The following is a 27,766-nucleotide window of genomic DNA, read 5'->3' on the forward strand; positions in this document are numbered from 1 at the left end:
AAGAGGAAAGCCATCACGATGGAAACGAAGCTGGATATTATCAAAAGGTCGGAGAAAGGCGAGACACCGACGAACATCGGCACAGCTTTAGGCTTCAGTCGGTCGACCGTGGCAACCATTATCAAGGACAAAGCCCGTATTTTAGACCACGTGAAGGGTTCAGCCCCTATGAAGGCTACAGTAATCACAAAGCAGCGTTCTTCCATCCTAATTGAGATGGAAAAATTACTTATGCTATGGATCGAGGATCAGAATCAACGTAGGCTTTCTATCAGCCTAATGCTCATTCAGGAAAAGGCACGGTGTATTTTCCAAACTTTGAAAGAGCAGAAAGGCAAGGATGCCGAGAAGGAGGAATTTACCGCCAGCAAGGGCTGGTTTATGAGATTCAAGGCCCGTGCCAATCTTCATAATCTCAAGGTCCAAGGTGAGGCTGCATCCGCAGATGAAATGGCTGCAAAAGCTTTTCCGGGTGATCTAGCCAAGATCATCCAGGAGGGCGGGTATCTTGCGGAGCAAGTTTTCAACGTGGATGAAACCGGATTATTCTGGAAGCGGCTGCCTAGTCGGACCGACATCTCTAAGGAGGAGAAGACGGCCCTGGGCCATAAGGTGGGGAAGGAGAGGCTTACTTTGCTGCTTGGGGGTAACGCTGCTGGGGACTTCAAGCTGAAACCTTTGCTCGTCTATCTTGCTGAAAACCCCAGGGCACTCAAGGGGATCTGGAAGAGTATCCTACCAGTCATCTGGAAGTCGAATAGGAAGGCATGGGTGACGCTTGCTATTTTTGAGGATTGGTTCACCTACCATTTTGTCCCCGCAGTGGAGCGGTACTGTGCAGTCAAGGGCATCCCCTTCAAGGTCTTACTGTTGCTTGACAATGCTCCTGGCCATCCTCCTACTTTGGGTGATTTCCACCCCAATGTTAAGGTGGTTTACCTCCCACCCAACACGACATCCCTGCTGCAGCCCATGGATCAAGGCGTCATCGCGTCCTTCAAGGCATACTACCTTAGAAGGACTATGGCTCAGGCGTTGGATAGGACGGAGAATCAAGAGAACTTCAATCTTAAGGACTTCTGGAGGGGGTATAACATCCGTGATGCCATTAAAAACATTGCCAATGCGTGGAATGAGGTGAAGCAGACCAACATGAACGGCGTGTGGAAGAAGTTGTGTCCCCAATTTGTGAATGACTTCCATGGGTTTGAGGAGACTTGTGAGTCTGTGATTAGAACAATTGTCCAAATCAGTCGGCGGTTGGATCTGGAGTTGGAGACGGACGACATCACGGAACTTCTGGATTCCCATGGAGAAGAGCTATCATCCGAGGACCTGATTGAATTGGAGAAGCAGATGATCAAAGAGGACGAATCCATAGAAACCCCAGAACCAAGGCATTTCACAACCAAGGGCTTAGCCGAGGCCTTTTCACTTCTAGAACAGGCTATGGCGCGATTCGAGGCAGAGGATCCCAATATGGAACGATTTTTGAAAGCTTCAAGGGGAGTGATGGACAGTGTACGGTGCTACCGTGAGATCTGGGAGGAAAAGAGGAAGATTTCCTTCCAGACGGACATCTCCAAGTACTTCACCAAGGTGGAGAGGCCAGTAGAACCCGTACCTTCAACATCTACAGAATATCCTGCACCTGCTACCCCTCCAGATAATCCGGATTCCCCAGCAGCAGCTCTCACAGCCTCCCCTCCTTCTTCTCCAGCCACCTCTCAGCAGTGATGGTAAGAACAGTATCTTATTTTTTTATTTTAATTTATTTTATTTTATTAATATGAAGTATAATACGTGTATTTGGATATTTATTTACAGATTTAGGGGGTATTTAGGGAGTATTAAAGGGTTCATTCCGAACTTATGCGGAAATTCGGGTTATGTCGCCAGCGTAGGAACGGAACTCGTTCATAACCCAAGGACCTCCTGTATTCACTTTCAAAGTCTTTGAAAAGGTTCATTAAGCATCTTTGTGTTATTTATGCAAAAAATTATATACATTTTTAAAATTGGATTTTATATATTTTTGTGCGTTTTTTGGCCTTTTATGTTTTTAAAGTAGGTTAAAGTGAAAAAAATAATAGGCAGATAATATACTGTAGATGAAGTTGTGCTGAAAAAAAGATCCCAAACATGGGTATAGTAAACATTTGTTTATATAGTATACAAAGGCAAAATGAAAAGTACTGAAAAACAGCCAAAATAGGCTCAGACCACTAAGGGTTAATATTTGAATGTTTCTGCAACAGAAGGTACATTGTGCCAATTATTTTATTAGTTTTTCTTTGTTTTTTTTTTTTCAAAATACAACTTGGTTAAATTATTTCAGTGTGTGTATCAGTACTTTTTGAACATTTTGAGCACAGTTTCAACAATATCACGATAATAATGATAACCGTGATAATTTTGGTCACAATAACCGTGATATGAAATTTTCATATCGTTACATCCCTAGTCAAAGGTCATGGCACCAAATGAAAGCCCATATGTGACTTCCTGTCTATTGCCAATAGTAATTATACCAATATCTTCAACTGTTTTCAAGTTATAGCACTTTGAAAGTTTTCCCATTATAGACCAATAAGGATTTTTAAAAATTCATAAAAAATTCATAAAAAAAAAAAATTCATAAAAAAATCAATACTTCTCAATTCTTTGATCAATTTTCGTAGACCTTACCCCAAGGAACCTCTGCTATGAATTTCAATTGATTCTAGCTGATGGTTTTAGAGAAGAAGTTTCTAGAAATCTGGACATAGATGACTTTGAGTTTGACCTTTCAAGGTCACTCCAGGTCGAAGGTCATGGCACCGAATAAAAGTCCATATGTGACTTCCTATCTTTTACTAATAGTAATTATATCAAGATCTTCAACTGTTTTCAAGTTATAGCACTTTAAAATGTGTCCTATTAGAAACCAATAGGGATTTAAAAATCTTTTTAAAATTCATTAAAAAATTCAAACATCAATATTTCCCAATTCTTTGAATAAACTTGCTATACCTTACCCCAAAGATGTTCCACAACAAATATCAAGTTATTCTGACTGACGGTTTCAGAGAAGAAGATTCTTGAAAAATTGTTTATGGATTGACGACAACTGATACCAATAGTCCATCAGACCCTTTGGGCCATCGGACCAAAAACCACAGAAGAAGAATGTTGCATCACCATATCTGACAACACTAAGTACTACATTAATCTAAAATGTTGTTTCTGTGTAAATGGGACAAAAATGCAACAAACATTTTCGTTTCAGTCTAAAACCGTTGTCATGTAAATGGGGCCTGAATAAGAATTTACTAAATATATCCGATAGCCACGGTTACACTAATATTCGATGGTTCATTGTATAAAACACGAGAAATAGCGACTGATTCGCTGAAAGGCTGTAAGTAGAGGGATGCTGGAATACAGTCACTCTACTAGCCTGTTAGCGATTAGCAACTAGCTCTGAATCCTGTCACAGAAACTGACAGAAAAGGACGATTAATGCTGGAAAAGTCCCGATGAAACATGAGCAAAAGTGTCCTGTAAAAACACATGACTGCACCCCCACCCACCCATGGATGAAAAGAGTAAAAAGGTAAATCATCACTACTATATATTCAACACAAAGATGCCTTGTGCTTCTGTTTGCATGTGTTTATATAATAGATCTTGTGTCTAACCTTTGACCTGTCATTGCATCCAAAATCTGAAGTCTGTTTGTATATTGGTGTTGGACATAAACAGTAAAATGCATCATCATCATCTGGTCAATTCTCACTTTTGCTTATTGAATCAACACAAACACTTGCCAATTTTTTTTTAATCTGTGAAAAACCTTTACAGAAGTGAACAAAAAACAAAGTGGACAGATTAAAACAGTGACACAATACTCATGAATATGCATGAGCAAGAAGAAAAATTTCAGTTATGATATTTTTTAGCTACTGTATATACAAGTTCAACTCTGAAAAGTTGGGAAAACTTTTTAAAATGGAAATAAATACAGAATTCAATTGTACATTTTCTTAATTGAACATTTCATTTATTTTCTGTATTCTATTGTGAATAATACATAATACAGCAGATGATTAATGTAAAATACTTATGGATTATATTGTAAAATGTAATATAAGAGTAATACAAGAAGTCCCAGACACAACAAACCCCGCCCCTCACACATATTGTAGGTTATTTTGACATCGATCCAGCTGATGTCATCATGTCTATGCGTGTGCTGATGTCAGTATATCAATTGCCTCTATATATGTGACAAGTGTGAAATGAACGGAAACAAAAATGGATGTTTTTATAGACATTTGAAAGGTCGCCCATTATCAGTAAATGGAATAAGAAAAAAAGATTTTAAAAATTCCTAAAAAAATTTGAACTTTGACCTACTGTTCTTAAAATGTAATGAGATCTATTCTGGGTCACTGGTGATCGATAAACCCAGTTAGGTATGAATTCAACCTATAGTTTTGCTGCTATAGACATGAAATTTCACCCATTATAAGTAAATGGAGAAAAAATATTTAAAAATTCATAAAAAATGTAACTTTAACCTACTGTTCTCAAAATGTAATGAGATCTATTATGGGTCACTGGTGATCTATAAACCAAATTTGGTATGAATTCAACCCATAGTTTTGCTGCTACAGACGTGAAGTTTTGCCCATTATAAGGAAATGGGGGGGGGGGAGAAAAAAAACCAAACAAAAATCATGAAAAATTTAAAAGTAAATGGGTAAAAAAAAAAGATTAAAAAAAAAAAATGAAAAATTTAAACTTTGACCTACTTTTTCTAAAATGTAATGACATCTATTCTCAGTCCCTGGCAATCTATAAGCCAAATTTGGTATGAATTCAACCAAGAGTTTTGCTGCTACACACATTTGAAATTCTGCCCATTATAAGTGAATGGGGAAAAAAAAAGATTGTAAAAATTCATAAAACATTTGAACTTTGACCTACTTTTCCCAAAATGTAATCAGATCTATTCTGGGTCACTGGCAATCTATAAACCCAATTTGGTATGAATTCAACCAATAGTTTTGCTGCTATAGTGTTAACAAACAAACAAACGGAACCAAAAACAATACCCCTTGCCTCCCCTTCGGGGGGCGGGGCAATAATTGAGGAATATAATATAATCAGCCATAATATAATGACCACTGATATTATAGTGATATTAATGTCGATTATCTAATTCCAATAGGACCTGTCAGTGAGTGGTTATATTAAACACCAAGTGAACATTTAGACCTCAAAAAGTGATGTTTTAGAAACAGCAAAAATGGATTAGAGCAGGAATCAGAGCAACTATGACCAGAAATAAACTGGGATGTTCAACTCACTGGGTCAGATCATCTCCAGATTCTAGTTCATTCCCAATGTAAAGTGGTTCAAACCGGCTAAAAGTATCTAAAGAACAACCGTATCTGTACCCATCCAGCAAATATGGGAGTTAAACATTAAAAAGATAGAAAGAAAAAGACAAAATTCTGACCGAACTAACCAAAAGCGAATACAAAATATAATAGTCAACAAAATGGACTCAGTAGTCAACATAATGAACAAAATGGACAAAAATTAACACAAACTGACCAAAATTTACAAAAATGAGTTTAAAAAGAACATTATAGTCAATAAAATGAAAAAAAAAAAAAATAATAATACAATTATAAATGAGTAGTGCCAGGCACAAACCCCGCCCCTCACACATATTTCACCCATTACATGTAAATAGGAAGATTTTAAAAATTCATAAAAAATTTTAACTTTGACCTACTGTTCTTAAAATGTAATGAGATCTATTCTGGGTCACTGGCAATCTATAAACCAAATTTGGCATGAATTCAATTAACAGTTTTGCTGCTACAGACATTTGAATTTTCACCCAATATGAGTAAATGGGGAAAAAAAAATTTTTTTAAATTCCTTAAAAATTTTTTACCTGGATAAATTCCTAATCTGAACTAAAAGCACCTGTTCACATCACAGTTTCATTTCATTATTTGTTCTAAATTGTTCCAACTTTTCCTCAAATCTGTTGAATAGATTAATATTATAGCGATTGAATTATAATGTAATACAGACCTGATCAAAATCTTAAGACCAGTTGAAAAACAGCTAGAATTTACCTTTTGCACATTTGGATGTTAATGAGGTTTTAAGTAGAGCTACAATATACAAAAGCAAGAAGGGGGAGTGAGACAAAAAGCACTTTGAAAAAGTAATTTATTGAAAACAACAAGTAAACTGAAATAGGCTGTTTATCAGCTGATCAAAAGTTTAAGACCGCAGGCTATAAAGCCAAATCTGCTCAAAATTCTCATTTTCTGTCGGGCATTCACACGGTCATGCCCTCCTGATGGCTAAAGCTAAGAAGCTTTCTCTTCTTGAACATGGTCGGATCATCGAGCTGCATAAGCGAGGCCTCTGGCAGCGTGCCATTGCTGCTGAGGTTGGACGCAGTAAGACAGTCATTCTAAATTTTCTGACAGATCCTGAGCATTATGGAACAAAAAAGTCAAGTGGTAGACCCAAAAAAATTACACCTGCGCTGAGCCGGAGGATCCGATCGACTGTCCGTCAAGACACAGGGCGGTCCTCGACCCAAATTAAGGCCCTTACTGGTGCCGACTGCAGCGCAATAACCATCAGACGGCATCTGCGGGAAAAGGGTTTCAAAAACAAAAAACGAATTCAAAGACCTCGTCTCCTACAACGCCACAAAACTGCCCGTTTAGACTTTGCCAGGGAGCATCAAACATGGGACATTGAAAGGTGGAAAAAAGTTTTATTCTCTGATGAGAAAAAAATTTAACCTTGACGGTCCAGATGGCTTCCAACGTTACTGGCATGACAAGGAGATCCCACCTGAGATGTTTTCTACCCGGCACAGTGGAGGGGGGTCCATCATGATCTGGGGTGCTTTTTCATTCAGTGGAACACTGGAGCTTCAGGTGGTGCAGGGTCGTCAAACGGCGGCTGGTTACGTGCAGATGTTGCAGCGGGCATCCCTCATGACTGAGGGCCCTCGTCTGTGTGGTAACAGCTGGGTTTAAAAACAGGACAACACTGCAGTTCACAATGCTCGCTTGATGAAGGACTTCTTCAGGGAGAATAACATCACTCTTTTGGACCATCCCGCATGTTCCCCTGATTCAAATCCCATAGAGAACATTTGGGGATGGATGGCAAGGGAAGTTTATAAAAATGGCCATCAGTTCCAGACAGTTGATGCCCTTCGTGAAGCCATCTTCACCACTTGGAGCAATGTTCCCACCAGCCTCCTGGAAACACTCGCATCAAGCATGTCCTAACGAATTTTTGAAGTGATTAACAAGAACGGTGGAGCTACTCATTACTGAGTCCTACTGAGAACATTTTTTGGTCTGGTTTGGAGAGTTTTTTGTAATTTTTTGAGCGATGGTCTTAAACTTTTGATCAGCTGATAAACAGCCTATTTCAATTTACTTGTTTTCAATAAATTACTTTTTCAAAGTGCTTTTTGTCTCACTCCCCCTTCTTGCTTTTGTATATTGTAGCTCTACTTAAAACCTCATTAACATCCAAATGTGCAAAAGGTAAATTCTAGCTATTTTTCAACTGGTCTTAAGATTTTGATCAGGTCTGTATATTTGGGTCATTTTGCGTCATTCAAGTCAAAGCACATCAGAGGTTGTGAAAACTACATTTGCATCACTAATGTGGTCTGGGATTTATACGATAATTAGATACGATGAAGGTCTGTTATCAACGATATGATGTGAACGCGTCAAACCAAACACAGACGTAGTTAAACCATGTGTAACCACCACCACCATCTGAAACATTAGAAAAGAACCCACAGCAGGATCAGTCTGATGTACAGATGCACCTACACACCAGTCTGCAGATAAACTCACAATGTTCTATTTACAACAAACCAGCATCAGTTCATGACGAGTCCAATCCTGGAGAAGAGAAGGAATCACAGCAGCGTCTTCTTCATCAGCAGCACAAGGATGAACATGAGCTGAAAGAATCTAAAAACACAGACTTGAAATCTATGGAATTCACAAACACACCGTTAGATTAACAGAAAATAATATCCACTATGTGACAATTTAAATAACAGGATTCACTCACCTTCAGAGGAGTTGGTGGAAGCTGATATTTCCTGTTTAGAGCAAAGTGTGATTCTAATTTTTTTTTTTGTTTCATTCTGTGAAATGAAATCGATGGATCTGATACAAACTGTTTATTTAACCACTAACAGATGAGCAGGATTTTTTTTTTTTTTTTTTTACAATGCACAAAAAAATATAGATTTAACATTTCTCTTCTTTAATCTCCCATCATCCTCTGCACATACTGATAAAACTTTGCGACTCTAAAACATGAATAAAACGGAACTGAAGGAATATTTAACATTTAACATTTTGATTAATGGAGGTACCACAGTGGGTCATTTTAACAGCAATAGAGCATGTGAATAGATATTTTAATAACATTATACAAAATTCAAACACTTATCAAACCAACACCAGCAGATTTGGCACCAAGATTTCACTTGATAGAGACTGAGTCTTTTTACACAACCATAAAAATCCAAAAACTGTTAATAATCAGATAACTGTAATAATCAGATCTGATGCGTTTACATGCACTTCAGAAATACCATAATCAGATGTTTAGACGTTTCAGTCTATTATTGGATTTCTTTCAGAATATGTACACAAAGTTTACATTCACAGAAATCAAATAATAATCCAAACTGACTGGTATCTGATTTTTGGTGTTTGATGTAAACAGTATAATATGATAACAGCAGTAATCTGATTATGAGAAATCAGATTAACACACCCAGATTTGTCCCCAGTATTCCCATGTCTTCATGCATGTATACCTGTTAATCTGATTTACTTCATTCTTTGACATCTGTACAAAATAAAACATGTATCATTAATAGGAAACAGTGGAAGCTGTAGAGGATGGTTAAAGCAACACACTGGAAATAGACAAAACCCAAGACAATGAACATTACACCACAGTTACATCAGTAAATATATAAAGAACAGAGGAAGTGGATGAAGTTCACAACAAATCAAATATAATAAACATATGAACATATATGTTACTATAAAAACGTGCTGATGTTGATCTAGAGCTGGTCCCTGAACACCTCCAATGGCAGCTCATTACGCCTAACGGGTGCTAATGCTAATGCTAATGCAAGTAACTGTCTGTGCATTATGGGTAAAATGCAGAGGCTGAATTTCCCCACAGGGATAATAAAGTAACTTAACCTTTAACCTTTAAATAAGGAAAAAAAAATAGATGTTTATGGATTCCCATGATACAGAACTATGATGTAGGACTTCATGTTTCCTGTTTCATTTGTCAGTTTTTTCTAACCTGTTCAGGACCACATTCAAAAATTTTCTGATTTCATTTTAATTCACTAGATGCACAGAACATACAGAGAATTAAGACACCGTTTCTGTATGAATCTGCGCAGAGCATCAAGAAATCTAACACCACCGAGGTGTTTAGTGGTTAAAGTTGGCCAAGTTGTCCATACTTATGCTTCTGCCTCTCTTCTCACCTGCATCCTTGTCTTCCTCTTCCTCTCCTTCAGTACTACTATGACTTACAGAACACATCGTAACTGGATGGTTTTCCCACTCACCACTAAACCTAATTACGTCGACGTTGGACAGATGTTAATTCCACAGTCAGATACTGTCCTTTCATCTTTCAGTTCCTCTCCTTCAAAAAAGATGTGTATCTCATCTGGATTTAAAGATTAAAACAAAAAACAGAAAATTAATGATTTCGAATTTTCACCACAAACTTCCTGTAATATCACATATTAATAATTCATGTAACTGTGTCATGTGTTCAGGTGTTTCTACCCACCAATAGGGCCGCGGTCATGGTCCTGTATCTTCGCCTTCAGATTCTTCACAGTGTCACAAAGGTTGAGGTCGATAAGCCATGATTTATACCCTATCATTTGTTTCACTTTGACAACGACATCGTTGTTTTTGTGAACCATCATGTGGACGACAGACGCCTGTTGGATCTCATATACAGACAGTGGGTGGTCGTCTTCCAGTTGCCTGCCATTAAACATGAGTTTCTGCCGATCTGTGAGTGGATGAAACAAAACACAGAAGGTTAAAATACCTGGTTAGATTCTCTAGACACCCCTGAGTTCTTTACATTTTGTAGCGGCTATTTGTCTTCAAAATTAACTCAACTTAAAGGTGACTGAATTTAAGACCGTAACATAACTCAAATAACCACTAGATGCACCATGGGTTTGTGGTTTACGCAGTCAAAACACAATGTCCATATCATAGATGGAGTTCAAATGGTTTATTTTCAAAACTTCGCAGGTAAACAACAACTAAGGCCTTTTGTGCTGTCTCTCCTGCTCCTCCTGTCTGATAGTCTGTGTGTCTGTGACTGGTAAAAAACCATAGGCCCACCCAGGTGCATGCTGGTCTATCTTTGTGCTCCCTATTTATACCCAGGTGCCCACGGTCTAAACCAATAAGAAAACACAAAACAAAAAGGTGCTAAATACCAAAGAATGAAAACAATAACCATAAAAGTCAAAAAATATATTCTAAATATTAAACAAACAAAAAAAACCAAATCAAAATAAACAGTTAGCAAATAAAAAAAAAAAATACTAACTGAACAAAAAAGGTAAATTAACTTTTACCAAAAAACTAAACCGACAAATAGCTCCTACACATTTGATTAGAAGCAGTATCATTGCACTTGTACTTTGATGGAATGATAATGACAGATTGAAAGTGTAAAGGAAAACCATTTACTTCATAAGAATAAAGGTTTCTTTAAAACAACATAAACAACAACAAACATTAACAAACACTGTTGGGCTTACAGGTTTGACTAATGGTGTCATATTAATAAAAAGAAAAACTAAACATAAAAGGCCAATAGATATTATAAAACAGACACATTAACCTAAATAGACAATAACATAAACCCCCCTTGAACCCCTGCACATACAACAGAACACAATGAGTAAAACGTCAAGTACCCACAATGCAGTGGGAGTGTGGAGCATGGGTGTACTGAAATCTAGATGTAAACCAACGCCATAAATTTTAACTAATGAATCTTGGTTGATTGACAGCTCATCATATTTAAACAACATTCATACGTTTTAACTGATTAAATTTAAATGCTTTCGCAATTAAATTTATGCTGATTTTAAGGAATTTTTAATACATAAATTCTAAAAATGTAATCATTTAAATGAAATCAAATAGATGCAAATACTTAAAAATAAACTATGCCATTACTCATTTTTCTGAGTGTATATAAGTATTTAACTCCTACTTACACAAAATGATTTGGCAAAAAATAGACCCTCCTTCTATAAATTTAGAATAACAGATCTCAAAACTTACTGGAACAACATTGAAAATCTGAAAAAGAAAAACAATAAATTTATCGAAGCAACTAAATTATGCCATGACTTTAAATGTAATGTGTAGCAGACCCCTGACTGAGTGTTGATTTGTTACAGTCTACTCTCGTTATACCGCCAACTTCCGTTCACGGCCAAATTGGCGGTATAGCGAAAATGGCGTTACAACGGGTTACGTCCATAATGTGCATGTCTTTACTATATGATGTCTATGCTGCCTCCGTTAACCCGTTCTAATTGCGTTTCTAAATAAATCTTGATTCTGTTATGTTGTAAGGGATCATTTAAAGTGGGGAAACATTTTAAACATTATTATACCGTGTCGGGAATGACACCCCATCATCTTGAGGCTTTGGCTTAATCCCACGTCCTCTTCCCGACATCCTGACCTACTGAGTGTTCTGCGATAAATGAACGGTGGCCGTTCCGTAGACCTACTCGTAGCTTGTCGCGATCAGCGTCTGGCGCGTTTGTTTCAGTGCATTGCTAAAATTTATGTGTACTCGATGTCAATCACGCTGGCGGTATAACGGTCGGGAAATCAATGGTATAAGTGTTGTTTGTGCATGGAACTGGGCTGGCGGATGGCGATAGGCGGAAATGGCGGTAGCTAATGGAATAATGCATTGGGGATTTTTGTGCAATGGTTTTGGTCGGCAGTGAGCGAAAATGGCGGTATAACGGCGGGCGGTTTAACGAGAGTAGACTGTATTTATTTTTTCTGTTTGTCTTTTGTTCTTTTCTCTACAGAAAAGGATTAGGGCCTCTGGGAAAAAAAAAGTGCAATATTATTTTATTGTTATTATTCTGAGAAAAAAGTCATAATTCTGAGACTGAAGTCAGACTTTTTTCTCAGACTAATTGTTATGTTCACTGTAGATGATGCTCTTGATAGCTTGTCAAAATACGCCATCTAGTGGCCATTGTTAGTTTATGTTATTAAAAATAGTAGAAGAAGAATTAAACAGGAAGTGGTTAAAAAAGTTTTCACTAGTACATGACAGTGCTACTGACCTTGGTTTCTTTTATTTTGATGTTTGTTCACGCATCGTCCGTAAGTATTACGTGTTAGAGGTGATTCTATACTTTGTACATTGCTGTTTGGTTGTGCATTTGTGTGTTAGAGTGTTCTTAATCTATGTGTGGAATTGTTGCGCTGATCGTCGTGCTAACCGTGTTGCTAACAGTAATGCTAGCGGTCTCAGTTCATTGTTATGCATGTGTGGATGTTGTGTTCTGTGATTATTATTGGACACGATTACTGATATAGATATTCCTGTTTTTTCTGTATTACAGTTTCACAATGAAATAAGAATTTCTCAGTAAACTACACTGATCATCCTCCGGAGTCTGTGACGTTTCTGAGTGTTCTCATGTTTAACTGTTTGGAAAGCTAGTTCAGCGACTAGCAAGGCCATTTACACTAATAATGAAAAAAAATATTGGACCTTTTTTTTTTCTTACCAGTGGCCCCAATCCTCTTCCGTAGCTCTGACCTAAAAATGCAATGAGTGTATTTTTACTGTTTGTGTTCAGACTGCGTGTTAAGAATTGTTAATAAAAGTTATTAAAAAAAAAAAAAAAAAGTATTCAACTCCTGTCTAAACCTATTCAGTCTCAACATAATTCACAGGTGTTGATTTAAAATTAGCCTCATTGTTTGTATTTTCTGTATTATGGATGACAACTGAATAAACATGAAACCTAGTTGGAGTTTTATTATAAAATATTTTAATAGAATGTAAAATCATAAATAAATGTCAGATGTTTCGTCCTCTGGTGGTGAAGGTTCCTGAGTCCTGATGTAAAAACCAGCTCAGTCCAGGACCTGGACTTTTCATACTGACCGATTGGACATTGTGTTTTTTCCTGCAGAATTAATTTCAACGTCTTGACCAGATCCAGGGAGTCCATGTGGACCTCATGTTCAATTTCCTTCTCTGTCTTCACGGTGAAGGTCAGACCAGTTTCCTGGGGCCGGATCCAGAGGCATAGGAGGGAGAATCCGCACTTAGACGGAATGCATTCGTCTTCCAGTATCTGTCCCACAGGGGTGGTGCACATCATGTGTTCTGGATGTGGACAAAGAACACAGGACACACACCACATGATGAGAACCACAACAAAACAACAAATGGAACCAGGAGTAATGCGTGTTTTTTTTCTGCAGGACCTGGGCCTGTTTTTTTTTTCTTTTTTAATTGAACAATGAACAATTGAACAGTATATATAAATAATTGTATGCATCAAAGTAGGATAAAAAAAATATTCACAGTTTAACAAAATATTTACATTTCAAAATATAGAAACCAATGAAGTACATAAATAAAATAAAATAAATTGCAAAAATAGAAAAGCTCGAGGTATAGAAATAGAAATGATACAAATTAAGTAAATTATATACTTGTCAATAGTTTTTTTTATTTTATTTGCTTTAGAGTTATAATGTTCTTTAAATTGTCTAAATAATTGGGGAAAAGAAGGGCTTTAAAACAATAATGTTTGGGACGCTGGTGTGCAAATTTAGTACAATGAATGTGAAATTTGGAAAAAAATTACTAAAAGGCTGATAATATATCTTTTCAACTGGATTATTTCATCAGTTTGTGAAAGGCTGAATAAAACATGTTGAAAGTTCAGTTTACATGAAGGGTCAAGACCTGGGCCTGGTCCTGGTCTGGGATCTCGTGGTTTTACACTGTTAAGACTGATAAGTGAGTTCACTTAAAAATGTGAGTAAACCGGTTGCCTACAAAATTTAATTAATGAGTAATGAAAACTTGAGTGTATTAAACTAAATGCTTGATTTGAATGTACAACACACTAAACGCCAAGTTAATTTAACTTAAAATTTGTTGCAATGTCAATTGCTTTGTATAATCATTTACTGAATCATCAGTTCATTGTACTCAATTCCAAGTTGATTTAAATTGACATCTTTAGCAAAATAAAATTGCTTTGTATAATTATTAGTGATGTGACGTTCATGAACAAATCGAATCTTTTGAACGGCTCTTTGAAATGAACGTGGGAACCGAGTCTTTGTAAAGAGCCGTTCTTTTTTTTTTAAAGGAGGGAGTGTCCGATTGCCCGTTAGTTTAGCAACATACTGTTCTTGTTCTTAGAATTGCACTATAGTTCAGGTATTTAAGTAACTGCAGTGATTAATCACTGTTGTGTTTTGTGCATTTTTTTCTGTATGCTTACACACATTTATTGTTCTTGTGTTGAGGAGAATAAATGTTATTTCTTAAAAAAATGTTTTAGTTTCTCTTCATTTTAGGCTACAGACTAGTCCACATAATGTACCGTGATGTTTTGGTCCAATTCCAGCATTTGCCTAATGTCACCTCTCATGTCATGTATTTAGCCCACACATTTGAACTAACTATTCTTTTTTATGGTAAGATAATATTAACTGTCCGCCCCAATTAAACACCTTTAAAATGTAATGTCAATCATCACATGTAGCCTATTTACTCATTAAACATTGGTGTTTCAAAATAATGCAAAAAACATAAAAGAGCCAGTCGGTTGAACAGCTGTTTTCAGTGAACGGCTCCTGGTTGAACGGCTCCCTTCAAAGAGCCAGAGTCCCATCACTAATCATCAGTTCATTGTACTCAATTTCAAGTTGATTTAAATTGACATCTTTCACAAAATAAATTGCTTTGCATAATTATTCAAGTTTATATAATGTAGCATGGTTGGAAGTTAAACACGATGTTAATTAAATGCAATTTGCCAGAACAGGAAGTGCTATAAACTTAGCAAAGCATTAAGGTTTCAATAAAATTCAATGAAGTCACAGCTGGACAGTAAAGCCATTGTTGGGCTTATGGCTCTGACTCATGGTGCAGCTCTACAAAAATACAAAAACAAACACAAAAAGGCCAATAAACATTGCCATACACACATTAAGTCCAAATTAACACTAACACCACAACCCCATAAAAAGAACACATTTCACACATGCCCAATACCCACAATGTAATACGTGTTGTGCTGAAATTCTACTCCCTGCTGAAAACTACTCCCCTTCCTAGTCCTGCATGAAGAGGACAATGTGCACCGCATTCATCCTGTTACACTTCTTCTCCTTTCTGACTGTAGGGTATGAAATTAACTGTGAATTATTCACCTCTTAACACCATCATACTGTGTAGCAATTAAGTAATGAATATATTGTAGATATGGCAGTTAGGTATTTTTTTAATCTGTTTAATATTAAAGAATGTACCAATTGTAAGGGTATATAAAACTTTCTAAAGTTAATTCTAGATACACAACACACAAATATATATAACAACTAGAAAAGCACTCCAGAGAGCGCAGGACCTCCACCAAGGCAGATCAGTGCCCCCCCTCACGATCAGCACCAAAATCTAATCATTGGTTCCTTATGCCAGTATCAACATTTCCTGAAGTTTTCATCCTAATCCGTCCATAACTTTTTGAGTTATCTTTCACACGGCCAGACAGGCAAACAAACAAACCAAACCCTCGCAAAAACAGAACCTCCTTGGCGAGGTAATAAAAGCAGATACTGCTGCAAACTCCATCACCTGCGGCTGGAGATGCAGTTTTCGGCAGGGAGCAGAATTCGGCATCACATATTGCCGAAAACCCCATCCCCCATCAGAGTTAGCTTGTGAAGCTAAGGAGTGAAATGACTCACAGGCTCACATTTGGAGCTCTTCTGGTGTGACAGGCTGAATTTGGTGCACCTTTGTCCTCTTCATGGCTGACTTTGGAAGAGGAGCAGTTTTCGGCAGCTGCTGGCGATGCAGTTGTAAGGCTCAGAAGTTAAAATAATTTATAATGAAGAATGTAAGGTTTAGCGATGGAGTAAATTACAGGGAATAAGTTCATTCAGGTATTGTTTAAAAAAAAATATATTGACAGTTTACACAAATAACTCCTTACATTTATGTTGCAGAATTAGTATTTATACATATACACATTTAATTATTTTCATTTGTTGTATATAGGCAGCTAAAATAACGTGTTGAATGTGCCTTTTCTAAATCACATTTACCGAGCTGGACACTGTTAGTTCCTGATTGGCTGGTTCGGTCATGTGAGCTGTTGTTTTCCGGAAGTGTTGTGGTAGGCTGTCACGGCACATGAAAAGTAAAGCACTGTGTTATGAAGAAATCCGTCTCCATCCTGCAGTCTGATTTTATCAAGAACTAGAAGCACTCGAGAGCGCAGACCTCCGCCAAGGCTGATCAGTGCCCCCCCCCCCCCGTGGGCCCCCCCACCCCCGATCACCACCAAAATTTAATCATTTCTCCTTATCCCATTTCCAACAAACCCTGAAAATTTCATCCAAATCTGCCATAACTTTTTAAGTTATGTTGCACACTAACGACAGACAAACAAACAGACAGACAAACAAACAAACCCTGGCAAAAACATAACCTCCTTGGCGGAGGTAATGAGCTATTAACCACCAACGAACCCTCACGTTACACAGTTTTCGGCAGGGAGCAGAATTCAGCACAACAATGCACAGATAAAAAGGTGTGGTCATGACGAAAACGAGGATTTAAATCCATTCAACTTCAACTTCTTCGTACTTTCGACCATGTCTGCAAATTAGTAGAATATACTTAACATTTTATAGTAATGGAATAAAACTTAAATCATTTCAGTACATTAGAATTAAAGCATTTTAGTAAAACTCCAGGCTTACAGTGTACCTACCGATGGGATCCCGGTCTGGACTCGGAGCTGGGTCTTGAGGGCCTGGACCGTGTCAGATGAACGGACTTCCACCCGATGTCTCTGTCCTTCGAGTTTTACCACATGGTGTTCATCTTGACTGTTTCCGTCCCTATTCAAAGGACAAAGAAAAATCCTTTCACTTCGTCGCAAACTGGAAAAAACGTCATCCCTGTCCTTTCCACTTCTCCTGTTTCATAAACACACGCACCCATGGAAGTTTATAAAGAATTCTTTAAAATAGACTGAACTTGCTGATGTATTTATTTATTTTTGTTAGATCTGTGTTCTATTTATTTATTTATTTATTTATAGTGTTACGTGTTTAATTGCTTTGCGTTTCTAAATCTTTGCATTATTTTATTTATTTGTTCAGCTTTTCCTTTTGGACATTTTGATGTTTGCTCAAAATGTATGTCTGTAGACTATATATTTTCAATAAAGTTGAAAAAAGAAAAGTTTCCTAAACACATACTAATAAACTACAGACACTTTCTGGCCAAAAAACAGAGTAAACAACCACAATGTATGTGGTTTATTCCAAGAATGTGGTCTTTTGTTCCAATTGGTATCTTATTAGAATAATCTCATTCCAAAACCTGAAACTGAAGAAAATCTGGTGTCTACCCTCTAATATGTCATTATAAACAAGATAAAAGATGTTTCTCTCAAATTAATTCATCGTTCCTATCCGTGCAAACTGTTCCTACAAAGATCTAAAAGGACATCAGTGTGGATTGGCCTCCTTTTGGAATCAAGCAGAAGAAAACTTATATCATCTGTTTTTGGTCCTGTTCCCTTCACAAGCTTTTTCTGGCAAGATGTCTGGGTTTTTTTTTTTATTTGTCAAAATATTGATTCTGATTTTTCGTTTACTTAAAAAAAACATTGGTATTTTCTCATATCCTGCTAACAAATCCACATTCACCAATCACAAACCCTCCTTTTTAATCTTTAAAATTGAGCTTACTCAATATATTTCAAGTATTCAATATTCTGAAAATAAAAAAAGCTATGAAAACCACTGTTTAATGTAACACTTATGATATTTGCATAAACTGATGTATTATTTCTGCCTATGTTCTGTTCTGTTCATGCTGTTATATTAATATTGTATTGTAATTTTTATATTTCCATTGTATTCTGTACAACCAAAAATAAATATGTAAAAAAAAAAAAAAAACGTAACATAGATCCCACCAACCTATGCTGTTCTGAATACTTTAGTATTGAAAATATTTGTACATTTTCTCATAAAGAATCAGAATGACTTCATCTATTCTATTACTGCCCTTATTCTCTTATTTACACATATTTCTTCCAATTTAACCAAGACCTGACATAATAAATAACCTAATTACATATTGTGACCACACAGTTAAAAATGTAATCTATAGTCTTTTTTTTTTAATTTTATTTGGAACATTTCATGTTGATATATTAAATAATAATAAAAAAAAAGTTCCTCAGTTTTAAATTTTCATGTGTGACCCCAAAATATATTTTAATCCTTTATCCCTAATAAACGCAAATACAAAGTAAATGGGGAAAAAATATTTAAAATGAATTTAAAAAAAAAATTACTTTGACCTACTGTTCTTAAATGTAATGAGATCTGTTGTGGGTCACTGGTGGTCTATAAACCAAAGGTGGTAAGAATTCAACCAATAGTTTGCTGCTACAGATGTGAAATTTCACCCATTATAGTAAATGGAGAACAAAAGATTTTTAAAAATGAATGAAAAAACTAACTTGATCTATTTTCCCAAAAATGTAATGAGATCTTTTCTGGGTCACAAGCAATCTGTAAACCCAATTTGGTGTGAATTCAACCAAGAGTTTGCTGCTAGAGTGCTAACAATGAAACAAACAACACAAAAACCGAACCAGAACACAATACCGCCTTACCTCCCCTTCGGGGGCGGGGTAATAAAATGAACAAATTTAGAAAAAAAAAAAAAAAAAAAAAAAACAACCAAAAAACCAAAAAATCTGTGTCAATGGGTTGGATTTATTTTGTCCAACACCTCCCACAGATGATCAAATGTACAAAATGAGCAAAAAAAGAAACACTGACCAACTAACCAACAAAATTAAAAAAAAAAAAAAAAGAGGGGGAGAAAAAAAAAAAAAACAGCCCATGATCATCATCACAGTTGCTGCTTCCAACAAATCAGCTCTGCCAACCTAATGTTTCCCTCAGGGTCTGATTCTTATATCCAACCCAGTTAAAATAATCAATATTGTCTGTGGACACAATGTCACGGCTGATTGGTGTCATTTCATTTTGATTATTTATGTATAGTTATTTCCTTTATATTGTTGGTATTCTGGTAACGTAAGGATAAGCACAAAAAGCTTTGGCTTCAGCTCTTCCTTTTTTCTTTTACTGACTGTATGAAAAATGTCAAATATGAGAAATCAGATTAACACACCTGGATTTCTCTGTAATACTCTGATGTTTTCATGTAAGCTCAGGCATTTAGTTCTTTTACATCTGACAAAATAAAACATGTATCATTAACAGGAACCGTGAAGCTGTAGAGGATGGTTAAAGCCACCAACTGGGAAATAGACAAAGCCCAGACAATGATCATTACACCACAGTTACATCTAAAGATATAAAGAGCAAGGAAGTGGATGAAGTTCACAACAAATCAAATATAATAAACATATAGGTTACAATAAAACGTGCTGATGTAGATCTAGAGCTGGTCGCTGACACCTTCAATGGCAGCTCATTGCTCCTAACGGGTGCTAATGCAAGTAACTGTCTGTGCATTATGGGTAAAATGGCAGAGGCGGAATTTCTCCCACAGGGATAATAAAGTAACGTAACCTTTAACCTTTAAATAGGAAAAAAAAAATAGATGTTTATGGATTCCCATGATACAGAACTATGATGTAGGACTTCATGTTTCCTGTTTCATTTGTCAGTTTTTTCTAACCTGTTCAGGACCACATTCAAAAATTTTATGATTTCATTTTAATTCACTAGATGCACAGAACATACAGAGAATTAAGACACTGTTTCTGTATAAATCTGCGCAGAGCATCAAGAAATCTAACACCACCGAGGTGTTTAGTGGTTAAAGTCAGCCAAGTTGTCCATACTTAAGCTTCTGCCTCTCTTCTCACCTGCATCCTTGTCTTCCTCTCCTATCCTTCAGTACTACTATGACTTAAAGGTCCCGTATTATGCTATTTTTCAGTCACGTTATATAGGTCTCAGAAGCCCAAAAACATAGTATTTTAGTTTGTTCGCCCCAAAATCATCCTTTTTTCGGAGTTTCAGCGGTCGAAAAAGTCTCTCTCACCAGCCCTCCTCAGAACAGGCTGTTTATGGGCCTGCTTCCAGGTATGCAAATGAACGCATCTGTCCACGCCCACTCCCCCTCCCCTCTCTGGGAGAGGACGCGGCTTCCGCTAGCGGTACTACGCGCTAATGTTGACTGAAGCCATGGCTCTCTCGTCTACAATACACATGTCTCAGACAGAACGTCTTTCCAAACACTGGCTTTCTTTGCCTTGAGGCGTGATTGAGCCCCGACGGAAAACGGCGGTGTTGTGTCGGGTTCGTGGACCTGACACGGAAGACGCCTGCCGCCACTAATGCAGGCAGCTACTAACACGCTTGATGCTAACTATACTGATGCCAACCACAAAAGGCCCGTGTTCAAAGTAGTTCTGTTGAATGTCTCTTGATATTATCAGCTCTTGCATGTTAACGGGGACGCAAACGTTAGCAGCAGTAACCGAGCTATGTTAGCTGCCATGCTAACGTCAGACGTACACATTAACAACCACCCGCTTATCCGTAATGTAGGGTTATGCAGTAAAGATACAAAAAATGATAAGAACTTACATCTCCCACACTTTTACTTAGGTCACGAAGCGTTGGTACTATGTCCTTCTTGATTCGGAGTCTTTGTGCTAAGCCGGAGCTGTATGGGCCCATGTTCGAAAAACACTCGTCCATGAAATGCCGGGCACACACATACAAGCGTTTGGGAATGTAGTTTGGTCCATGACCATCACAGATAGAATCCAGCCACTTTTTATGGAGAGGCTCGGAAGTGGGGAGCAAAAATAAACTATGGTGTTGGTGTGTGCAGCCAACAACACCACAACTTGCGTGTCTCGCCTTCACCATGTTTATTGTCCAAGAGGGTACTTTGCCAGGGCGGGGCTCGCTTTGCCAGGGTGGGGGCCACAGTCAGGGGGAGGAGTTAAATCCGCTTATGTCGTCATAAACGGAGCCAACTCAAATTCGGCCGTTTGAGCAGGCATTTTCACAAACTGTGGTGTAGCAAGGCAGGGAGGAAACAGACAGTTTTCAAATTCGAACCTCATAATGAGGCTACTGCAACACACACTACTATAAGAAAACTGTCACAAAGTCAGATTTGCATAATACGGGACCTTTAAACAACACAACCAACCTGAATGATTTCCCACTCACCACGAAACCAAATTACTTCGACGAGGGACAGATGTTTAATTCCACAGTCAGATACTGTCCTTTCATCTTCCAGTTGTCTCAATCCAAATTTGATCTGCATCTCATCTGGATTTATAGATTAAAACAAAAACCTGAAAATTAATGATTTCGAATTTTCACCACAAACTTCCTGTAATATCACATATTAATAATTCATTTAACTGTGTCATGTGTTCAGGTGTTTCTACCCACCAATAGGGATGCCGTCATGGTCCTGTATCTTCGCCTTCAGATTCTTCACAGTGTCACAAAGGTGAGGTCGATAAACCATCTTTTATACCCTCCCATTGTTTCCACAATGACAACAACATCGTTGTTTTTGTGAATCATCATGTGGACGACAGACGCCTGTTGGATCTCATATACAAACAGTGGGTGGTCGTCTTCCAGTTGCCTGCCATTAAACATGAGTTTCTGCCGATCTGTGAGTGGACGAAACAAGACACAGAAGGTAAAATACCTGGTTAGATTCTCTAGACACCCCTGAGTTCTTTACATTTTGTAGCGACTATTTGTCTTCAAAATTAACTCAACTTAAAGGTGACTGAACTTAAGACTTTAACATAACTCAAACAACCACTAGATGCACCATGGGTTTGTGGTTTACGCAGTCAGAACACAATGTCCATATCATAGATGGAGTTCAAATGGTTTATTTTCAAACGTCGCAGGGTAAACAACAACTAAGGCCTTTTGTGCTGTCTCTCCTGCTCATCCTGTCTGATAGTCCGTGTGTCTGACTGGTAAAAAACCATAGGCCCACCCAGGTGCATGCTGGTCTATCTTTGTGCTCCCTATTTAACCCAGGTGCCCACGGTCTAAACCAATAAGAAAACACAAAACAAAAAGGTGCTAAATACCAAAGAATGAAAACAATAACCATAAAGTAAAAAAATATATTCTAAATATTAAATAAACAAAAAATAAATCAAATAACCATTAGCATAAAAAAATACTAAGTAAGCAAAAACTAAACTGACAAATAGTTCCTACATATTTGATTAGAAGCAGTGTTGTTGCACTTGGACTTTGAAGGAATAGAGAATGACAGACTAGAAGTCTAAAGGAAAACATTTACTTAATAAGAATAAAGCTTCCCTTTTACAACACATAAACAACAGCTAAACATTAACAAACAGGTAAGGCACTGTTGGGCTTACAGGTCTGACTAATGGTGGTCATATTAATAAAAAGAAAACTAAACATAAAAGGCCAATAGACATTGTAAAACAGACACATGACCTAAATAGACAATAACAAACTCCCCTTGAACCCCTGCACATACAACAGAACACAATAGCAAAATGTCAAGTACCCACAATGCAGTGGGAGTGTAGAGTATGGGGTACTGAAATCTAGATGTAAACCAACGCCATAAATTTTAACTAATGAATCTGGTTGATTGACAGCTCATCATATTTAAACAACATCATACGTTTTAACTGATTAAATTTAAATGCTTTCACAATTAAATTTATGCTGATTTTAAGGAATTTCAATACATAAATTCTAAAAATGTAATCATTTAAATGAAATCAAATAGATGCAAATACTTAAAAATAAAGTATGCCATTATTCATTTTCTGAGTGTGTATAAGTATTTAACTCCTACTTACACAAAATGATTTGGCAAAAAATAGACCCTCCTTCTATAAATTTAGAATAACAGATCTCAAAACTTACTGGAACAACATTGAAAATTTGAAAAAGAAAAACAAATTTATCAAAACAACTAATATACCATGACTTTAAATGTAATGTGTAACACATCCCTGAGTGAGTGTTGATTTGTTATTTATTTTGTTTGTTTGTTTGTCTTTTGTTCTTTTCTCTACAGAAGAGGATTAGGGCCTCTGGGAAAAAAAAGGTCCAATATTTTTTATTGTTATTATTCTGAGAAAAAAAGTCATAATTCTGAGATTAAAGTCAGACTTTTTTCTCAGACTAATAATAAAAAAAATATTGGACCTTTTTTTTTCTTACCAGTGGCCCCAATCCTCTTCCGTAGCTCTGACCTAAAAATGCAATGAGTATTTTTTACTGTTTGTGGTCAGACTGTGTGTTAACAATTGTTAATAAAAGATATTAAATAAAAAAAGTATTCAACTCCTGCCTAAACCTATTCAGTCTCAACATAATTCACAGGTGTTGATTTAAAATTAGTCTCATTGTTTGTATTTTCTGTATTATGGATGATAAATGAATAAACAAACATGAAACCTAGTTGGAGTTTTATTATAAAATATATTAATAGAATGTAAAATCATAAATAAAAGTCAGATGTTTGTAAAAACCAGCTCAGTCCAGGACCTGGACTTTTCATACTGACCGATTGGACATTGTGTTATTTCCTGCAGAATTAATTTCAATGTCTTGACCAGATCCAGGGAGTCCATGTGGACCTCATGTTCGGTTTCCATCTCTGTCTTCACGTGACGGTCAGACCAGTTTCCTGGGGCCGGATCCAGAGGCATAGGATGGAGAAAGGGTAGAATGTGCACTCAGAAGGAATGCATTCATCTTCCAGTATCTTGTCCTTAAAGGTGATGCACATGTGTTCTGGATGTGGACAAAGAACACAGGACACACACCACGTGATAAGAACCACAACAAAACAACAAATGGAACCAGGAGTAATGTGTGTTTTTTTCTGCAGGACCTGGGCCTGTTTTTTTTCTTTTTTTAAATGAACAATGAACAATTGAACAGTATATATAAATAATTGTATGCATCAAAGTAGGATAAAATATATTCACATTTCACAATATATTTTACATTTCAAATATGTAGAAACCAATGTAAGTAACAATAAATAAAACAAAATAAAAATAAATTTCAAAAATAGAAAAGCTCGAGGTATAAAATAGAAATGATACAAATTAAGTAAGATTATACAGGGTGGGGAAGCAAAATTTACAATATTTTGAGGCAGGGATTGAAAGACAGCGTATGACCAATTAGTTTATTGAAAGTCATGAGAATTTATTTGCCACAAGAAAATTGACATAATAGAAAATGTTTTTATTCTATGTGTCCTCCTTCTTTCTCAATAACTGCCTTCACACGCTTCCTGAAACTTGCGCAACTGTTCCTCAAATATTCGGGTGACAACTTCTCCCATTCTTCTTTAATAGTATCTTCCAGACTTTCTCGTAATAGTTTTGCTCATAGTCATTCTCTTCTTTCCATTATAAACAGTCTTTATGGACACTCCAACTATTTTTGAAATCTCCTTTGGTGTGACGAGTGCATTCAGCAAATCACACACTCTTTGACGTTTGCTTTCCTGATTACTCATATGGGCAAAAGTTTCTGAAAAGGTATGGATAATAGTGTTAGGTATGATTATGACATCAATATATGTTTGGTTTCAAAACAATTGACGTAGTGCCTGCTGAGAAAAAACAACTAAATGTTCAGTGTAAATTTTGCTTCCCCACCCTGTATACTTGTCATAGTTTTTTGATTTTATTTGCTTTAGCGTTTATAATGTTCTTTAAATTGTCTAAATATTTGGGGAAAAAAAGGGCTTTAAAACAATAATGTTTGGACACTGGTGTGCAAATTTAGTACAATGAATGTGAAATTTGGCAAAAATTACTAAAAGGCTGATAATATATCTTTTCAACTGGATTTATTGTATCAGTTTGTGAAAGGCTGAATAAAACATGTCGAAAGTTCAATTTACATGAAGGGTCAAGACCTGGGCCTGGTCCTGGTCTGGGATCTCAGTGGTTTTACACTGTAAGACTGGATAAGTTGAGTTTACTTAAAAAATGTGAGTAAACCGGTTGCCCAAAAAAATTCAGTTAATGAGTAATGAAAACTTGAGTGTATTAAACTTAAATGCTTGATTTGAATGGAATTGCTATTTTAAGTACAACACACTAAACGCTAAGTTAATTTAACTTAAAATTTGTTGCAATGTCAATTGCTTTGTATAATCATTTACTGAATCATCAGTTCATTGTACTCAATTCCAAGTTGATTTAAATTGACATCTTTAGCAAAATAAATCGCTTTGTGTAATTATTAGTGATGTGACGTTCATGAACGAATCGAATCTTTTGAACGGCTCTTTGAAATGAACGATGGGAACCAAGTCTTTGTAAAGGGCCATTCACTTTTTTTAAATTTTTTTTTTAAGGAGGGAGTGTCTGATTGCCTGTCAGTTTACCAACATACTGTTCTTGTTCTGAGAATTGCACTATAGTTCAGGTATTTAAGTAACTGCAGTGATTAATCACTGTTGTGTTTTGTGCAATTTTTTCCGTATGTTTACACACATTTATTGTTCTTGTTTTGAGGAGAATAAAATGTTATTTGTTAAAAAAATGTTTTATTTTCTTCTTCATTTTTAGGCTACAGACTAGTCCACATAATGTACCGTGATGTTTTTGGTCAAATTCCAGCATTTGCCTAATGTCACCTCTCATGTCATGTATTTAGCCCACACATTTGAACTATTCTTTTTTACGGTAAGATAATATTTACTGTCGCGCCAATTAAACACCTTTAAAATGCAATGTCAATCATCACATGTAGCCTATTTAGTCATTAAAACATTGGTGTGTCGAAACAATGCAAAAAACATAAAGAGCCAGTCTGTTGAACGACTCTTTTCAGTGAACAGCTCCTGTTTGAACGGCTCCCTTCAAAGACCCAACAGTCCCATCACTAATCATCAGCTCATTGTATTCAATTCCAAGTTGATTTAAATTGACATCTTTCACAAAATAAATTGCTTTGCATAATTATTCAAGTTTATATAATGTAGCATGGTTGGAAGTTAAACAGGATGTTAGTTCTATGTAATTTGCCAGAACAGTAAGTGCTTTAAACTTAGCAAAGCATTAAGGTTTCCATGAAAAATGAAGTCATAGCTGGACAGTAAAGCCATTGTTGGGCTTATGGCTCTGACTCATGGTGCAGCTCTACAAAAATACAAAAATACAAACACAAAAAGGCCAATAAACATTGCCATACACACATTAAGTCCAATTAACACTAACACCACAACCCCATAAAAAGAACACATTTTAACAACATGCCCAATACCCACAATGTAATACGTGTTGTGCTGAATTCTACTCGCTGCTGAAAACTACTCCCCCTTCCTAAGTCTGCCGTGAAGAGGACAATGTGCACCGCATTCATCCTGTTACAACTTCTTCTCCTTTCTGACTGTAGGGTACGAAATTAACTGAATTATTCAACCTCTTAACACCATCATACCTGTGCAGCAATTAAGTAATGAATAATATTGTAAGATATGGCAATTATATATTTTTTTATCTGTTTAATATTAAAGACTGTACCAACTGTAAGGTATATAAAACTATCTAAAGTTAAATCCTACATACACAACACACAAAAATCTATAACAACTAGAAAAGCACTCGGAGAGCGCAGACCTCCGCCAAGGCAGATCAGGGCCCCCCACGATCAGCACCAAAATCTAATCATGTGTTCCTTGTGCCAGTATCAACATTTCCTGAAGTTTTCATCCTAATCCGTCCATAACTTTTTGAGTTATCTTGCACACGGCCACACAGGCAAACAAACAAACCAACGCTGGCAAAAACAGAACCTCCTTGGCGGAGGTAATAAAAGCAGATACTGCTGAAAACTCCATCACCTGCGGCTGGAGATGCAGTTTTTGGCAGGGAGCAGAATTCAGCACAACAATGCACAGATAAAAAGGTGTGGTCATGATGAAAACTGAGGGATTTAAATCCATTCAACTTCAACTTCTTCGTACTTTCGACCATGTCTGCAAATTAGTAGAATATACTTAACATTTTATAGTAATGGAATAAAACTTAAATCATTTCAGTACATTAGAATTAAAGCATTTTAGTAAGACTCCAGGCTTACAGCGTACCTACCGATGGGGATCCCGGTCTGGACTCGGAGCTGGGTCTTGAGGTCCTGGACCGTGTCAGATGAATCGACTTTCACCTCATGTCTCTGTCCTGTCGAAGTCTTTACAGACACAGTGAAGGCCATCTTGACTGTTTCTGTCCCGACACGAAGACAAACAAAATTCTTTCACTTTCGTCTCAAACTGGAAAAACCAC

At 36.6% G+C, this 27,766-nt stretch overlaps 2 protein-coding genes across 5 annotated transcripts; one reads left to right on the forward strand and one right to left on the reverse strand.

The window, feature by feature from the left end:
- The first annotated feature begins 180 nt into the window (after nucleotides 1-180).
- LOC115438800 (tigger transposable element-derived protein 1-like) lies at nucleotides 181-13,570 on the forward strand. Of its 2 annotated transcripts, none has more exons than XM_030162637.1 (2): nucleotides 181-1,739; nucleotides 13,334-13,570. In XM_030162637.1, the coding sequence occupies exon 1, from the start codon at nucleotides 217-219 to the stop codon at nucleotides 1,735-1,737; it is 1,521 nt and encodes a 506-aa protein (XP_030018497.1). In that variant the 5' UTR covers nucleotides 181-216; the 3' UTR covers nucleotides 1,738-1,739; nucleotides 13,334-13,570. The 2 variants fall into 2 exon arrangements, with proteins under 2 accessions (XP_030018497.1, XP_030018498.1); XM_030162638.1 differs by lacking the exon at nucleotides 13,334-13,570 and adding an exon at nucleotides 1,805-1,938 and having other exon boundaries at nucleotides 181-1,640.
- LOC115438807 (polyubiquitin-like) lies at nucleotides 9,403-27,709 on the reverse strand. Of its 3 annotated transcripts, XM_030162650.1 has the most exons (6): nucleotides 21,879-21,911; nucleotides 21,648-21,752; nucleotides 17,168-17,297; nucleotides 13,306-13,530; nucleotides 9,907-10,137; nucleotides 9,403-9,780 (listed from the first exon to the last, which is right to left on the reverse strand). In XM_030162650.1, exons 4-6 carry the CDS (start codon nucleotides 13,523-13,525, stop codon nucleotides 9,689-9,691), a joined length of 543 nt encoding a protein of 180 aa, XP_030018510.1. In that variant the 5' UTR covers nucleotides 13,526-13,530; nucleotides 17,168-17,297; nucleotides 21,648-21,752; nucleotides 21,879-21,911; the 3' UTR covers nucleotides 9,403-9,688. The 3 variants fall into 3 exon arrangements, with proteins under 3 accessions (XP_030018510.1, XP_030018513.1, XP_030018509.1); XM_030162653.1 differs by lacking the exon at nucleotides 21,879-21,911 and having other exon boundaries at nucleotides 21,628-21,672; XM_030162649.1 differs by lacking the exons at nucleotides 17,168-17,297; nucleotides 21,648-21,752; nucleotides 21,879-21,911 and adding an exon at nucleotides 27,575-27,709.
- Between the last annotated feature and the right edge of the window lie 57 nt (nucleotides 27,710-27,766).

The sequence above is a fragment of the Sphaeramia orbicularis genome, chromosome 18, assembly GCF_902148855.1.
Source record: "Sphaeramia orbicularis chromosome 18, fSphaOr1.1, whole genome shotgun sequence".
Lineage (NCBI taxonomy): Eukaryota > Metazoa > Chordata > Actinopteri > Kurtiformes > Apogonidae > Sphaeramia > Sphaeramia orbicularis.